Source organism: Oryx dammah, unplaced genomic scaffold, assembly GCF_014754425.2.
Source record: "Oryx dammah isolate SB20612 unplaced genomic scaffold, SCBI_Odam_1.1 HiC_scaffold_23, whole genome shotgun sequence".
Lineage (NCBI taxonomy): Eukaryota > Metazoa > Chordata > Mammalia > Artiodactyla > Bovidae > Oryx > Oryx dammah.
This window is the reverse complement of record NW_024070207.1, coordinates 80,205,898-80,223,287: the sequence shown is the minus strand read 5'-3', so window position 1 is coordinate 80,223,287 and position 17,390 is coordinate 80,205,898. Positions and strand designations below refer to the sequence as shown.

General features: G+C 41.2%; 1 protein-coding gene across 6 annotated transcripts in view; it reads left to right on the top strand.

Moving 5' to 3' along the window:
- The window catches only part of AKAP4 (A-kinase anchoring protein 4), a 20,728-nt gene extending 3,950 nt beyond the window's left edge, over nt 1–16,778 (top strand). Inside the window, exons 1-8 of one of the 6 annotated variants that reach the window (XM_040265981.1) lie at nt 7–544; nt 1,089–1,301; nt 1,891–1,902; nt 2,619–2,714; nt 12,151–12,201; nt 12,429–12,530; nt 14,070–16,211; nt 16,440–16,778. In XM_040265981.1, the coding sequence (XP_040121915.1) occupies nt 2,619–2,714; nt 12,151–12,201; nt 12,429–12,530; nt 14,070–16,211; nt 16,440–16,595 (2,547 nt within the window). In that variant the 5' untranslated portion in view covers nt 7–544; nt 1,089–1,301; nt 1,891–1,902 and the 3' untranslated portion in view covers nt 16,596–16,778. The other 5 variants (XM_040265978.1, XM_040265976.1, XM_040265980.1 and 2 more) reach the window with 5 other exon arrangements.
- The last annotated feature ends 612 nt before the right edge of the window (nt 16,779–17,390 follow it).

Here is a 17,390-nt window from a genome sequence, read left to right as displayed (position 1 = left end):
TGAAGGCTGGTGGAGAAAGGACAAGGAAAAACCAAGATAAGACTTGGGCACAATAAGAGGATTTGGTTATGGGCTAATGTTTCCAAACTGGGGCTAACCTGAAGGCATCTCAGTGTAATGGATATTGCTTTAAGAAATACTGTAGCCGGCAATCTGTCACTGACCATAATGGAAAAGAATAAGTGAGGCTCAGGTCTTTACATGGGTTGAGAAGTATGTGAAGGGCTGACACTGACCCAAGTGGATTGGCTTTGGGTAGGAGGGGGTTAATTATATCTCATGAAGAAAGGTTAAAGCTTGCTGGACCAAGTAGAATCCTAAGGACAAAGTCCCTGACTGTGTTGTCACTGTTCTCCATGGAAACAGTGATGTCATGAAGTATAAGTTCTGGTACCACTTGGAAATCAAGTCTTTAGGAGAGTATGGAGGGTTGAGGAAAGCAGCAACATCTTGAGCTAAACTGAAAGGGTCATCACACCATCCAAATTTAGAAGAAAAAGCCACTCCAATGTCTTACAAAATAGCCTATTCTGATACTACAAAGGTAAGGACATCTTCTCCCTTCTTTTTGACTAGCTACTGGGATGTCTTAATGGTGAGGTGAAATTATGGAAGGGGCTAAGGCTGCCTCAAATTTTCTTTCATATTTTTATTCAGGATACCCAGAAAGGACTTTAACGTTTCTCTATTTCTACATAAATCCAAAGATTTATTGCCACATAACTCTGAATTTCTTATTTCCAAAGGGAAATGAGCTATGAAAATTAAAACTGTTTTGCTCAGAGAGACTGATGGTCATTCTGTATATGAAAAATACAGACCCCACCACACTGGTAACTAATATGACTAGATGGTTCTGGAAGTCTAGCCTGAAGAGGAATGAGAAGGGGGATCTTAAGGTGTTGTGAACGTGAAGGGAGGCCTTAAGGAGTTGTGAGTAGGACAAAATAATAAAAGAATTATGTGTACCCTTCTGAATAGAACAGAAAAAGATGTGTTGTACAGTAGACAGCTTGATATGCTTTTAACATGGAGGGCTACTGAGTTTGCCAGCCTGCCCCACCTCTGCTGGGTTGCTATGGTTACAGGCATTATGACTCAACAAACCCTGATGTTACACGCTAGGGTCAAAAGCAGCAGGGAAGGGCCTGGCTCCCTCAGTCTCATCCAACAGCTGACCGGGGTGGCAGCCAGCTGCACGTGCCCAAGAACTTGGCACTGCCCACTTCCATCTCAAGGGGCACATCTCCCTTCTAGGTGGCACATTTTCAGCCGAAGTCTAAACTAACTTCATTATCAAGGTAATGAGTTCATAAATTTTATTTTTTACAGTTTTTTTTTTTTTAGGATTTGGACTTAGGCTATATCCAAATCATGAGGGACCTCTATGCCTCCCCCTTCTTCTTGAAGGGGGAGTCCAAGACCTTAAGGGAATGAGATGGAGGGGAGTGGAGAGAATGGCAAAGGGTTGAAATGTAGTAGTATCCTGTGAAAGGTTAGCCATCAAAAGATAGTTATTAAAATGTTGAGACTGAGAGAGGCAGAGGGAAGGAGAGACAGGGAGGGAGGGAGGATGGGAAAGGAGAAAGAGCGGGGAGGAGGGAGGAAGGAGGAGAGAGGGAGGAAAGGAGGGAAGGTGGAAGGGAGGAAGAGAAAGAGGAGGAAAAGAGGGAGAGAAAAGTGTGGGAGGTGTCAAGGGGTTTGAAGGAAGTTGGCAGAGTTTATTCTCTCTTTCAAAAATAAAATTAAACTTTGTCCTATGGGATCAGGGTCTGATCTTCCCTCAGACATTTGTCTCTTAGTTATAGCTATTGGACTGAGCGGTCTCAATGTTCAGAAACTTGTTCTATATGTTGAAATCTTTATTCACTTTACCTTGGTCTTCTCCAGTGGCCCTATGTGGTAAGTATTATAGCTGTTAACCTAAGACGTGGGTTAGACTAGGTTTAGTTAAAATTCCGGAGAAGGCAATGGCACCCCACTCCAGTACTTTTGCCTGGAAAATCCCATGGACGGAGGAGCCTGGTAGGCTGCCTTCCATGGGGTCGCTAGGAGTCAGACTTCACTTACAATAGTGAGCGACTTCCCTTTCACTCTTCACTTTCATGCACTGGAGAAGGAAGTGGCAACCCACTCCAGTGTTCTTGCCTGGAGAATCCCAGGGACGGGGGAGCCTGGTGGGCTGCCTTCTACAGGGTCGCACAGAGTTGGACACGACTGAAGCGACTTAGCAGCAGCAGCAGCAGCTAAAATTCAGTTAAAGGGAATGAGGTGAACTTGACTCCCCTACAGTGTGTAGACTCCCTTTTAAATTTGTTTCCCAGGCTGTCATTTTTCCTGACTGGCATTTTCCCAGTCAATATGATACTCCCTTGGTTTCAAATAGTTGGTGTGGGGAATCTAAATTAAAGAAGACCATGGGCTGAGCTAAAAGACCTTGATCTTCAGGTCCAAACATTTCAGAGTGTCCTTCACCCATGGCTTACCCTATCAGTTCCCAACCTAAAACTTATATGAAACACAGATGGGTTTCAGAAAGCCCTCCAGGGATTCTTAACCAATTCAGTTTCTTAAAATCATATATTAGACTTTCAGATTTGTTTTATTTCTCTTTCCAGATGTCTGATAATATTGACTGGTTACACAGCCGCAGGGGCGTGTGCAAGGTTGATCTCTACAGCCCAACAGGACAACAAGATCAGGACCGGAAAGTGGTAAGACACAAAAATGACTCCTACCAAGGAGTGGAAAGGACTGGTGTATGGGTATAGATATCCTGGAGTCCAGGATAGGCTAACGGATAGTGACCTCTCCAAGGATTCAAGCTCAGTAAGGTCTGTGGGGGATCGGTGAGGTCATGGATCACACAGTCACAATTAAAGGGCGGGGCCAGATGAGTGATGCAAAGGATCTTGGCGGGGGGGCAGGCCAGGGAGGGAGGTTGAGGGGAGTGAGGGGTGGTGGTTGCCTAGTTACCGGCCTTCATTACCTCACACCTCTGAAGTCATAATGATGTTGCCTAGCTACCAGTAAGTTGCCCCAAAGCTGGACTCCATCAGGGGGGCAAAATACTTCATTCTATGTTTCCCAAACTAAGAGTGATTTAAATAGTACTTCATATTTTTTGTCATGTTCAAGAACCACTCATACTGTTATTTAATATGTATTTTTACAATGTTTTTTTAAATTTATTTATTTTAATTGGAGGCTAATTAAATTACATTATTGTAGTGGTTTTTCCCATACATTCATGTGAATCAGCCATGGGTATGTGTGTCGCTCATCCTGAACCCCTCTCCAACCTCCTTCCTCATCCCATCCCTCTGGGTCATCCCAGTGCACCAGCCCTGAGCACCTTACCTCATGCATCGAACCTGGACTGGTGATCTGTTTCATATATGATAATATACATGTTTCATTGGTATTCTCTCAGATCATTCCACCCTCTCCCTCTCCCACAGAGTCCAATAGACTGTTCTATACATCTGTGTCTCTTTCACTGTATCACATAAAGGGTTATCATTTCCATTTTTCTAAATTCCATATATATGCATTAGTATACTGTATTGATGTTTTTCTTTCTGACTTACTTCACTCTGTATAATAGGCTCCAGTTTCATCCACCTCATTAGAACTGATTCAAGTGAATTCTTTTTAATGGCTGAGTAATATTCCATTGTGAATATGTACCACAGCTTTCTTATCCATTCATCTGCTGATGGACATCTAGGTTGCCTCCATGTAAACATCGCACTGTAAACAGTGCGATGATCATTGGGGTACACGTGTCCCTTTCAATTCTGGTTTCCTCAGTGTATGTGCCCAGCAGTGGGATTGCTGGGTCATACAGCAGTTCTATTTCCAGTTTTTTAAGGAATCTCCACACTGTTCTCCATAGTGGCTGTACTAGTTTGCATTCCCACCAACAGTGTAAGAGGGTTCCCTTTTCTCCACACCCTCTCCAGCATTTATTGCTTGTAGACTTGGATAGCAGCCATTCTGACCTGCATGAGATGGTACATCATTGTGGTTTTGATTTGCATTTCTGATAATGAGTGATCTTTCCATTTGTTTGTTAGCCATGGTGGGTTGTATGTCTTCCTTTGAGAAATGTCTGTTTAGTTCTTTGGCCCATTTTTTGATTGGGTCATTTATTTTTCTGGAATTGAGCTGCAGGAGTTGCTTGTATATTTTTGAGATTAATTCTTTATCAGCTGCTTCATTTGCTATTATTTTCTCCCATTCTGAAGGCTGTCTTTTCACCTTGCTTAGAGTTTCCTTCGTTGTGCAAAAGCTTTTAAGATTAATTAGGTCCCATTTATTTATTTTTGCTTTTATTTCCATTACTCTGGGAGGTGGGTCATAGAGGATCCTGCTGTGGTTTAAGTTGGAGTGTGTTTTGCCTATGTTTTCCTCTAGGAGTTTTATAGTTTCTGATCTTACATTTAGATTTTTAATCCATTTTGAGTTTATTTTTGTGTATGGTGTTAGAAAGTGTTCTAGTTTCATTCTTTTTAGCATTTTTTTTCAGTTTTATTCATTTATTTATTTTATTTTACAATATTGTATTGTTTTTGCCATATATTGACATGAATCTGCCATGGGTGTACATGTGTTCCCATCTTGTTGACCAGTTTTCCCAGCACCACTTGTTAAAGAGATTGTCTTTAAAGAGATTGTATATTCTTGCCTCCTTTGTCAAAGATAAGGTGCCCATAGGTGCGTGAATTTATCTCTGGGCTTTCTATTTTGTTCCATTGATCTATATTTCTGTCTTTGTGCCAGTACCATACTGTCTTGATGACTGTGGCTTTGTAGTAGAGCCTGAAGTCAGGCAGTTTGTTTCCTCCAGTTCCATTCTTCTTTCTCAAGATTGCTTTGGCTATTCGAAGTTTTTTGTATTTCCAAACAAATTGTGAAATTATTTGTTCTAGCTCTCTGAAAAATACCGTTGGTAGCTTGATAGGGATGGCATTGAATCTATAGATTGCTTTGGGTAGTATATTCACTTTCACTCTAAGAGATTCTTCCAATCCATGAACACGGTATATTTCTCCATTAGTGTCCTCTTTGATTTCTTTCACCAGTGTTTTATAGTTTTCTATATATAGGTCTTTTGGTTCTTTCAGTTCAGTTCAGTTCAGTCGCTCAGTCATGTCTGACTCTTTGCGACCCCATGAATTGCAGCACACCAGGCTTCCTTGTCTATCACCAACTCCTGGAGTTCACTCAGACTCACATCCATCGAGTCAGTGATGCCATCCAGCCATCTCATCCTCTGTCGTCCCCTTCTCCTCCTGCCCCCAATCCCTCCCAGCATCAGAGTCTTTTCCAATGAGTCAACTCTTCGCATGTTTCTTTAGGTAGATATATTTCTGCTGCTAAGTCACTAGTCGCAGCTGACCCTGTGCAACCTCATAGATGGCAGCCCACCAGACTCCCCCATCCCTGGGATTCTCCAGGCAAGAACACTGGAGTGGGTTGCCATTTCCTTCTCTAGTGCATGAAAGTGAAAAGTGGAAGTGAAGTTGCTCAGTTGTGTCCAACTCTTAGTGACTCCATGGATTGCAGGCCACCAGGCTCCTCCATCCATGGGATTTCCCAGGCAAGAGTACTGGAGTGGGGTGCCATTGCCTTCTCCGAGATATATTCCTAAGTATTTTATTCTTTTTGTTGCAATGGTGAATGGAATTGTTTCCTTAATTTCTCTTTCTATTTTCTCATTATTAGTGTATGGGAATACAAGGGTTTCTGTGTGTTGATTTTAAATCCTACAACTTTACTATATTCATTGATTAGCTCTAGTAATTTTCTGGTGGAGTCTTTAGGGTTTTCTATGTAGAGGATCATGTCATCTGCAAACAGTGAGAGTTTTACTTCTTCTTTTCCAATTTGGATTCCTTTTACTTCTTTTTCTGCTCTGATTGCTGTGGCCAAAACTTCCAAAATTATGTTGAATAGTAGTGGTGAAATTGGGCACCATTGTCTTGTTCATGACTTCAGGGGAAATGCTTTCAATTTTTCACCATTGAGAATAATGTTTGCTGTGGGTTTGTCATATATAGCTTTTATTATATTGAGGTATGTTCCTTCTATTCCTGCTTTCTGGAGAGTTTTTATCATAAATGGATGTTGAATTTTGTCAAAGGCTCTATCTCCATCTATTGAGATAATCATATGGCTTTTATTTTCCAATTTGTTAATATTTGTATTACATTGATTGATTTGTGAATATTGAAGAATCCTTGCATCCCTGGGATAAAGCCCACTTGGTCATGATGTATGATCTTTTTAATGTGTTGTTGGATTCTGATTGCTAGAATTTTGTTAAGGATTTTTGCAACTATGTTCATCAGTGATATTGGCTTGTAGTTTTCTTTTTTTGTGGTGTCTTTGTCAGGTTTTGGTATTAGGGTGATGGTGGCCTCATAGAATGAGTTTGGAAGTTTACCTTCCTCTGCAATTTTCTGGAAGAGTTTGAGTAGGATAGGCATTAGCTCTTCTCTAAATTTTTTGTAGAATTCAGCTGTGAAGCTGTCTGGACCTGGGCTTTTGTTTGCTGGAAGATTTCTGATTACAGTTTCAATTTCCATGCTTGTGATGGGTCTGTTAAGGTTTTCCATTTCTTCCTGGTTCAGTTTTGGAAAGTTGTACTTTTCTAAGAATTTGTCCATTTCTTCCACGTTGTCCATTTTATTGGCATATAATTGCTGATAGTAGTCTCTTATGATCCTCTGTATTTCGGTGTTGTCTGTTGTGATTTCTCCATTTTCATTTCTAATTTTATTGATTTGATTTTTCTCCCTTTGTTTCTTGATGAGTCTGGCTAATGGTTTGTCAATTTTATTTATCCTCTCAAAGAACCAGCTTATGGCTTTGTTGATTTTTCTATGGTCTCTTTTGTTTCTTTTGCATTTATTTCTGCCCTAATTTTTAAGATTTCTTTCTTTCTACTAACCCTACTAACCCTGGGGTTCTCCACTTCTTCCTTTCCTAGTTGCTTTAGGTGTAGAGTTAGGTTATTTATTTGATTTTTTTCTTGTTTCTTGAGGTATCCCTGTATTTCTATGAACCTTCCCTTTAACACTGCTTTTACAGTGTCCACAGGTTTTGGGTTGTTGTGTTTTCATTTTTATTTGTTTCTATGCATATTTTGACTTCTTTTTTTATTTCTTCTGTGATTTGTTGGTTATTCAGCAGCGTATTGTTCAGCCTCCATAAGTTGGAATTTTTAATAGTTTTTCTCCTGTAATTGACTTCTAATCTTACTGCATTGTGGTCTGAAAAGATGCTTGGAATGATTTCAATTTTTTTGAATTTACCAAGGCTAGATTTATGGCCCAGGATGTGATCTATCCTGGAAAAGGTTCTGTGTGCACTTGAGAAAAAGGTGAAATTCATTGTTTGGGGATGAAATGTCCTATAGATATCAATTAGGTCTAACTGGTCCATTGTATCATTTAAAGCTTGTGTTTCCTTGTTAATTTTCTGTTTAGTTGATATATCCATAGGTGTAAATGGGGTATTAAAGTCTCCCACTATTATTGTGGTATTGTTAACTTCCCCTTTCATACTTGTTATCATTTGCCTTACATATTGTGGTGCTCCTATGTTGGGTGCATATATATTTATAATTGTTATATCTTCTTCTTAGATTGATCCTTTGATTATTATGTAGTGTTCTTTTTTGTCCCTTTACACAGTGTTTGTTTTAAAGTCTATTTTATCTGATATGAGTATTGCTACTCCTGCATTTTTTTTTTTGGTCTCCATTTGCATGAAATATCTTTTTCCAGCCCTTCACTTTCAGTCTGTATGTGTCCCTTGTTTTGAGGTGGGTCTCTTTTAGACAGCATATATAGGAGTCTTGTTTTTTATTCATTCATCCAGTCTTTGTCTTTTGGTTGGGCCATTCAACCCATTTACATTTAAGGTAATTATTGGTAAGTATGATCCCGTTGCCATTTACTTTGTTGTTTTGGGTTTGAGTTTATACACCCTTTCTGTGTTTCCTGTCTAGAAAAGATCCTTTAGCATTTGTTGGAGAGCTGGTTTGGTGGTGCTGAATTCTCTCAGCTTTTGCTTGTCTGCAAAGCTTTTGATTTCTCCTTCATATTTGAATGAGATCCTTGCCAGGTACAGTAACCTGTGTTGCAGGTTTTTCTCTGTCATCACTTTAATTATGTCCTGCCATTCCCTTCTGGCCTGAAGAGTTTCTATTGAAAGATCAGCTGTTATCTTTATGGGAATCCCCTTGTGTGTTATTTGTTGTTTTTCCCTTGCTGCTTCTAATATTTGTTCTTTGTGCTTGATCTTTGTTGATTTGATTAATATGTGTCTTGGGGTGTTTCACCTTGGGTTTATCCTGTTTGTGACTCTCTGGATTTCTTGGACTTGGGTGACTATTTCCATCCCCATTTTAGGGAAGTTTTCAACTATTATCTCCTCAAGTATTTTCTCATGGCCTTTCTTTTTGTCTTCTTCTTCTGGGACTCCTATGATTGGAATGTTGGGGTGTTTAACATTGTTCCAGAGGTTCCTGAGGTTGTCCTCATTTCTTTTAATTGTTTTTTCTTTTTTCCTCTCTTCTTCATTTATTTCTACCATTCTATCTTCTACCTCACTTATCCTGTCTTTTGCCTTCGTTATTATACTGTTGGTTCCCTCCAGAGTGTTTTTGATCTCATTTATTACATTATTCATTATTGATGACTCTTTTTTATTTCTTCTAGGTCCTTGTTAAACCTTCCTTGCATCTTTTCAATCCTTGTCTCCAGGCTATTTATCTGTAACTCCATTTTGTTTTCAAGATTTTGGATCATTTTTTACTATCATTATTCTGAATTCTTTTTCAGGTAGACTACCTATCTCCTCCTCTTTTGTTTGGTTTGGTGGACATTTACCATGTTCCTTTACCTGCTGAGTATTTCTCTGCCTTTTCATCTTGTTTAGATTGCTGTGTTTGGGGATGGCCTTTCTGTATTCTGGCAGTTTGTGGTTGCTCTTTATTGTTGAGCTTCCTCCCTGTGGGTGGGGTTGGATCAGTGGCTTGTCAAGGTTTCCTGGTTAGGTAAGCTTCCATTGGTGTTCTGGTGGGTGGAGCTGGATTTCTTCTCTGGAGTGCAATGAAGTGTTAAGTAGTGAGTTTTGAGATATCTAAGGGTTTGGTGTGACTTTGGGTAGCCTGTATACCGAACCTCAGGGCTATGTTCCTGTGTTGCTAGAGAATTTGGTTCTTGGTTTCAGTGTAGGTATGGAGGCTTTTGGATGATCTCTTATCGATTAATGTTCTCTGGAGTCAGGAGTTCTTTGGTGTTTTCAGGTTTTGGGCTTAACCCTCCTGCCTCTGGTTTTCAGTCTTGTTCTTACAGTAGCCTCAAGACTTCTCCATCCATACAGCACTGATGATAAAACATCTAGGTTAATGGTGAAAAGATTCTCCACAGTGAGGGACATCCAGAGAGGGTCAGAGTTACATGGAGAAGAGATGAGGGAGGAGGCAGATAGAGGTGACCAGGAGGAGAAGAGGGGGAATCAAAAGGGGAGAGAACAATCTAGCTAGTAATCAATTCCCTATGTGCTCTCCACAATCCGGAACCCTCTGAGAGGTTCATGGAGTTACATAGAGAAGAGAAGAGGGAGGAAGGAGATAGAGGTGACTAGAAGGAGAAAAGGGGGAATCAAAAGGAGAGAGACAGATCTAGGTAGTAATCAATTCCCTAAGTGTTCTCCACAGCCTGGAACATCCACAGATTCACAGGGTTGGGTAGAGAAGAAAAGAGGGAGGGAAGAAATAGAAGTGACTTGGGGGAGGAAAAAAAGAGTCAAAAGGGGGAGAGAGAAATCAAGCCAGTAATCACACTCCTAAGTAAAAATGGGTACTCAAGATTGGATTCTTAAAGATTCAAATTTGATAACAAATACCACAAAGCAAAGATTAAAAATTTAAAGTAGAGGTTATACTCTCAAAAGTACAATATTAAAAAAATAAGACAATATCACAAAATTATAAAAAATCTATAGAAGTTTGCTTTAAAAATAGGTCTTTTTTTTCTTTTGCAAGGTAATAGGTTACAAAAATTAAAATTAAAGGAGTAATAGAGGACTTAAAGTTTTTAAAAAATTTTAATTAAAAAAATAATAGTACAAATATATCTAGAAATTTTCTCTGGAGCTGTTGTGGGCAGTGTGGGGCCAGTTCAATTTCAGATAGTTCCTTGTTCCAGCTTATACTTCTCAAGGTCTATAGGCCCCTTCCTATGTAGTCAGTGCTAACTACAGGGTTTTAATCTGTTGCACCTGTCACTTCCAAGGCAATTCCCTCTATTTTTTGGCTTCTTCTGTTTGCAAGGGGGTATAGCTCGGGGGTAGAGCATTTGACTGCAGATCAAGAGGTTCCCCAGTTCATATCCGAGTGCCCCCTGGTGGCTTGCTTTATAGGGGCCTGGTGGCTCAGACAGTAAAGCATCTGCCCGCAATGCGGGAGATCCGGATTTGATTCCTGGGTCGAGAAGATCCCCTGGAGAAGGAAATGGCAATCCACTCCAGCACTCTTGCCTGGAAAATCCCATGGACAGAGGAGCCTGATAGGCTACAGTCCATGGGGTCGCAAAGAGTCGGACAGACTGAGCGACTTCACTTTCACTTCTGTTTGCAGGTCTTGTCAGTGTCTAATTTCTGCCCTGACACAAGGGGGCGAAGGTGGTCACTTATTTAGGCTCACTTGTTCAGTTGTGCTGTGGGGAGGGAGGAACACTGCAAACAAATATCACTGGTGTGTGTGGGGAGTACTCAGTGTCTCGGCCACACTGGGTTTGCACCTGCTCACAGCGTATGTGCTTTTCCAGTCTACACTGCTAAGGCTTTAGGTTACTCTGCAGTGGAACTGTCTGAAGCGGGCCCTGGGTTACATGCACTTCCCAGGTCTAAGTCACTCAGGTTCAAGTTCTCAGGTATTCCACAAAGGCACAGACTTGGTTGGGCCTGCGTTTTGTTCCTTTCCTGTTTTGTTCCCTTCCTAAGTCTGAGTAGCTCAGACAACGAGGTGTTTGCTGAGCGCACTCTCCCCAGGTGTGGTGCATCTTATCGCCTCCCTGGTCCCAGCCGCTGGATTCCTGGGTGGCAGTGGGCGCACCCTTCTCAGGTGTGCTGTGTGTCTCTTCTGGGGAGCTGATCTCTGGCTACAACTCTCCCAGCAGATGTTAACCATCCAGAATCCCAGGAAGTCTTGGTTAGCTACTGGAAGCCTGCTTGCAGTTTGGTAGAGGATGCCATCTTTGGGGCTAAGTTTGCCCCTTTCCGGCTCTAGCTGCTGCCCACCTGTCTCCCTGCCTCCAGCGGGGAATGGGCCGATCCACAGCCAGCTAGCTCTCCTCTGGTATTCCGCTCAGTCCTTTGTTCTCCTTTCGAAGACAATGGGCTGCCTTTCTGGGTGCCTGGTGTCCTCTGCCAGCGTTCAGACATTGTTTTGTGGAATTTGTTCAGCGTTCAAATGGCCTTTTAATGAATTTGTTGGGGAGAAAGTGGTCTCCCTGTCCTATACTCCTCCACCATCTTAGGACCACCTCCTCTACAATGTTATAAAAATTGACTTACATTTAAAATTTACCATCACTCTAAGCACTGTTATCCATACTATGATAGATTTGATATTCTAGTATATATTTTCCTAATGAATAACACAATTTAAAAGTACCAATTAAACACCAAAATTTTTATTCATGGGCTACCTAAAATCTATGTTATCAATAGTAAAAACACCACATTTTGGCAACAGTAGAAAGTGCTCCAAACTGGGAGCCAGTTATAATACAAGTTCTGCCTTTGAGTTTATGTCAGTTGGGCAAATCATCTCTCCTTTTGGTTTTCTCAGTAAATGTGGGTGCTGTATTTTGAACTCTCTCTTTCTCACAAGTAAGTATTCTCACTTAGGAAATGTAGTAACATTAAGATTCTGTCTGCCTAATAAAAATTTGTCTGTTGTTTATTGCATACTTAACTATATCCAGGCACTCTCCTAAAAGTTTTACACACATTATCTCAATTAAATTCTCACAAGAACTGATAAGGTAGGTGCTACTATCATCTTCCAGCGAAATTAAGGCCTTTTCTCTGGAATTTTTCTAAATTAACCTTCCTAATTTGATGCAGATATGCTTCGTCGATGTGTCTACCCTGAGCATTGAAGATAAAGATTCTAAGGTGGGTACACTCTCCTCCCCTCAGAGTTGCAATGGGTGGGAAGCTACCAAGAAGGGTTATCAGTGACAGCATGAGAAAGGGAAAGGTTGTGGCAGAGGGTGGAAAGGTGGCAGGAACTCAGGTGGGAAGCCATCATTCTTGCTTTGAAGTAGTAGCCTAGGGGGCCAGATGGAAAAAAATCTCAAAAAAGCAAATTTTCACAAGAATCTTGTCTCTTAATTCCATAGGATGCTGCTGGTTGTAGTTCAGAAGGTGACTTAAACCTGAAGAATCTAGAAGATAAAGAAATTATTGTGATCAAGGATACTGAGAAGCAAGACCAGTCTAAGGTATAGACAGCCTCTGAGTCTAACCTTTCTCATTCCCAGAGCTCAGTGCTGAATCTGAGGGCTCTGGTTCAGAGATAGTAAGAGAACTATTGTCAAATAGACTTAAAATTTTAATACTATGGCATTCTAGAGAACACATGCCTAAGTTCAGAGACACGGTAAGCTCAATGCCCACAGTAAGTTCACAGTATCTCACAATGACACTAATCACAGAGGCTCAGAATGCCCTTTCTTGATTTCAAGTAGCTCCTACAAGTAGAATCTTGCTGTGCTTTTCTTAACAAAGACATGGGCTTATGAGCAAGATCGTTTGCAATGTTCTTTGCTGGTTTGTAATGGACTTGTGTGTCTCACATTGCCCAGTGTCCAAAACAATAGAGAAGATCTGGAGAAGAGAGAATCCACAGCAATCAAACACTGTAGTTGCCTGGTCTCCACCCTGTTGTCTAAGAGATTACCTAGGCTAGTGGGTACCATAAAGTTTGAATCAATTACATTTGCATACCACTATCACATATGGAATTCTTTTGTTTTTGTGTAAATATCCCAAATTACACCTGGTAAGCTGGTTTGGGGTAGGCATTAGCGCACATGATAATTCTCACAGTCCTAGAAGCCTAAAGTAGCTGATAATTGGAACAAGATATTTGGTTTCAGTGCAAAAGAGTTAAATATCCCTTGTTCTGTGTTCCTAGGCTCATATTATAATCAGAAACATCATTTCTGACCCCAGATGCCTTTGAAGCATTTTTTACATGTATTATGATGAAAGTGGACTCTAAGGAAGGGAAAACCAGTTATAAAATATTCTCCAAAGGGTTTTAGGTTCAGTTAAGGGTGGCCAACTTCCCTTTGGGGTCTTAATAGAAGGATACACCTGGTGTTTGTTTTTAAAAGAGGAGCCCATATTTACAACACACAATGTAGGTCTCCTTGATTGTAACTTAAGCTACATGTGGCAGTGACAAGCATATTAAGAGACACATTGATCTACATGCATATTTTTACATTCACACTTATGTACTGAATATTCATACTACCATGCACATGTTGGCCTATACAGATGACATAATACAATGAGTATGATGTCAGCACATTATGACACATGCTTACACACAGTGACATCACACATGTGCACTGACACACACATGCACACGTACACACAGGCACATTTTCACACACAATATAGACGGACACATTCACACTCATGAGTCGATATATTAATGTGCATATACACATACAACAGAGACACTGACACATTTTTGACATATATTGTGATAAATTCCCATACTCAAATGAAATAGACAAATATATTGATAACACTTATATGTAGTTAAATGTACAAATGTATATACCCTAAGCTTTTGTCACTGCCATTTGTTCTTGAATGTGTATTAATGTATATAATTGTGTGTTATGTGCCCATGAAAATTCTAAAGGCCAAATCCTTAATCTGTACAACTTCAGAGATATATTTTCTAAATAGAGGAAAGAAGTACCTGTCCAAACTCTTATGGATGGGTGTTGTTCTTTTTTTAGACGGAGGGATCAGTGTGCCTTTTCAAACAAGCTCCTTCTGATCCTTTAAGTGTCCTCAACTGGCTTCTAAATGATCTTCAAAAGTACGCCCTAGGTTTCCAACATGCATTGAGCCCCTCAGCCTCCAGTTGTAAACATAAAGTAGGAGAGACAGAGGGAAGCTGTCAAAAATTGCCTTCTGGGAACTGCTACAGCATCTATGCCGATCACCTGAACATGGATTGTGTGAAAAAAGAACCTCAGAGCCTACGTCTGGAAATGACAGCAGCCAAAAACACCAACAATAACCAGAGTCCTTCTACTCCACCAGGCAAATGTCCTAGTAATCAGAGAGCAGTTAACTCCCCTGATGGAGAATGTTCTACAGATGATCTCTCCTTCTATGTCAATCGATTATCTTCTCTGGTAATCCAGATGGCCCGTAAGGAAATCAAGGAGAAGTTAGAAAATGGGAGCAAATGTCTTCATCATTCGATCTATCCACCCAGTGGGGACAAAGGGAAAAACAGCCCTCGCAGTGCTGTGAGCAACATTGCTTCTGAAATGGCCCATGACACTGTAGAAGTGACCTCTGCAGAAATGCGGGGCACTGGGGAGGAGTGTAGGGATGGTGGTCGAAAAACCTTTCTGTATAGTGAATTATCCAACAAGAACAAAGGCGGAGACAAACAAATGGGCCAAAGAGACAGCAAAGAATTTGCAGACTACATCAGCAAAGGACTCATGGTTTATGCCAATCAAGTGGCATCCGATATGATGTTTTCTGTTATGAAGACCTTGAAAGTCCATAGCTCTGGGAAACCAATTCCAGCTTGTGTGGTCCTGAAGAGGGTGCTATTGAAACATACCAAAGAAATTGTGTCAGATTTGATTGACTCCTGCATGAAGAACATACATAACATCACTGGGGTCCTGATGACCGACTCAGACTTTGTCTCAGCTGTCAAGAGGAATCTGTTCAATCATGGGAAACAAAATGCTGCTGATATCATGGAGGCTATGCTGAAACGTTTGGTCAGTGCTCTTCTTGGTGAAAAAAGGGAAACTAAGTCTCAGTGTTTGTCATATGCATCCTTGAAAGCCGGGTCCCATGATGCCAAGTGCAAAACCCAAAGTCTTGAATTTTCAGCTATGAAGGCTGAGATGAAAGGAAAGGACAAATGTAAAGTGAAGCAAGAGGAATGCAAGTCTTTGACCAGTGCTGAGAAAGTCAGTGAACATATCCTCAAGGAGAGCCTGACTATGTGGAACCAAAAGCAGTGTAATCAGGGCAAGATGCCTAGCAAAACCTGTCCCCATAAGGAGGAAAAGAGAGAGAAGATCAGCCCTTCCACAGATTCACTGGCAAAGGACTTGATTGTCTCTGCCCTTATGCTGATCCAGTACCATCTGACCCAGCAGGCCAAGGGCAAAGAGGCATGTGAAGATGACTGTCCATCTGGTACCATGAGCTATACGACCCAGAGTGCCCAATATGAAAAGTGCGGAGGTAGCCAAAGTGCCAAGGCACTTTCAATGAAACATCTAGAAACTCGTGGAGCACCTGGACCATCCACCTCTCTGAAGGACAATCAACATCTGGATTCCCAGAAGCTGGATATGTCAAACATGGTTCTATCACTTATTCAAAAACTGCTTAATGACAGCCCCTTCAACTGTGAAGATCTGTGTGAAGGTGAGAACAAACATTCCGAGGTCAGGACAAACAAATCATCCTCCATGTTCAAGAAGTCTGACAAAGAGGAAGAACAAGGCCAGGACAATCGAGAAGTTGACTTTGTCAGTGGGATGAAGCAAGTGAACCGACAATTTATAGATCAGCTGGTAGAATCTGTGATGAAGTTGTGCCTTATCATGGCTAAGTACAGCAACAATGGGGCAGCCCTCACTGATTTGGAAGAACAAGCATCCTCATCCAACAACTCTAATTTTTACCAGGCCAGTGGCTCCAGATGTAGTCATGAAGCTGGGATTTCTCAGAGCTACCAAGACCCTCATGGACCTGAAGTCATCGTCAGTAATCAATGCTCAACAAGCAGCTTGCAAAGGCAGCTCCAAGCCGTCCTGCAGTGGATTGCAGCCTCACAATTTAACGTACCCATGCTCTACTTCATGGGAGATGATGATGGACAACTGGAGAAGGTAAGCGATAGCGACACAACAAGGAACAAGAAGAAAGGGGGCTGGAATGGGTAGGGGCAGGGAGGCAGTATTGTACTCAGAGCAGTGCATTCTTTTTTCAGTCTATCTTTTCAGCCTTTAATCCAAGAATCATGGGCAGAAAGATGGGTGGGGTGTAGGTGACTTTCTCCCTCTGGGTCCTGGCTGTAAAAGTATCACATGATTCAAGCTATCTCTGCTCTCTCACAGCTTCCTGAAGTTTCGGCTAAGGCAGCAGAGAAGGGGTACAGTGTCGGAGATCTTCTTCAAGAGGTCATGAAGTTTGCCAAGGAACGACAACTGGATGAAGCCATGGGAAACATGGCTAGAAAACAACTGCTAGACTGGCTGCTCACTAACCTGTGAGCCAACAACTCCTCTGCCTCCTCTCCCTCTCCGTTTACTCCTTGCCCCCAGCAGCATTCCATCCCAGCTGAAACACCCCTACCATCAAGCCAGTGAACTGCACTCTACATGATTGTATTTCCCAATACATCAGCAGTTGGACTGTGCAAATACAGGGTGTCCCAACAAGCTGGGAAAGAAAATGAATAAAAAAAATTAAAAAAAAAATGGTGCCATTGTTTTCTTGGTCAGATATATCTAAGGCAATTGGGTCCAGTTTCAAGGAATGGTGATACAGTGTTGGACTTGTGTCCATATCTCACCCTGGTTTATTTTCTAAGCAACCAAGACACAGGGGTATAACCCATGTCCAAGTTCCTAAGTCATTTGGCTTATCCAAATCTCAGTCCACAAGTTATTTAGAGGTTTGCCACCATGGCCTCCCTGTTCTTCCAGAATTATGCACATAATTTGATAATCCCCCTTATAATCCCAAGAATGCAGATTTCTTGGTCACTTAAGAGTTTGAAGATAGGAGCCTAGATGAAAAACAAACTTCAGAAAGTATATTACTCATGCACACACATACACTCCCAGAGTCCACTACACATGGCTAAATACCTCCCAGAACTACGTCAGGATCCAATCCTTCCCTACACACAAAGCTTCCTTATAAGTCATTTCCTTCAACTGATGAGATTTCCTTGTTTTACAGCAGTTTGAAAAAAAATTTGCAGAGAACAAAGCTATAGAATGATAAATTCTTCACAGCCACCCTATGTGAATCGCAATATCTCCTTTGAGACTAGCACTAAA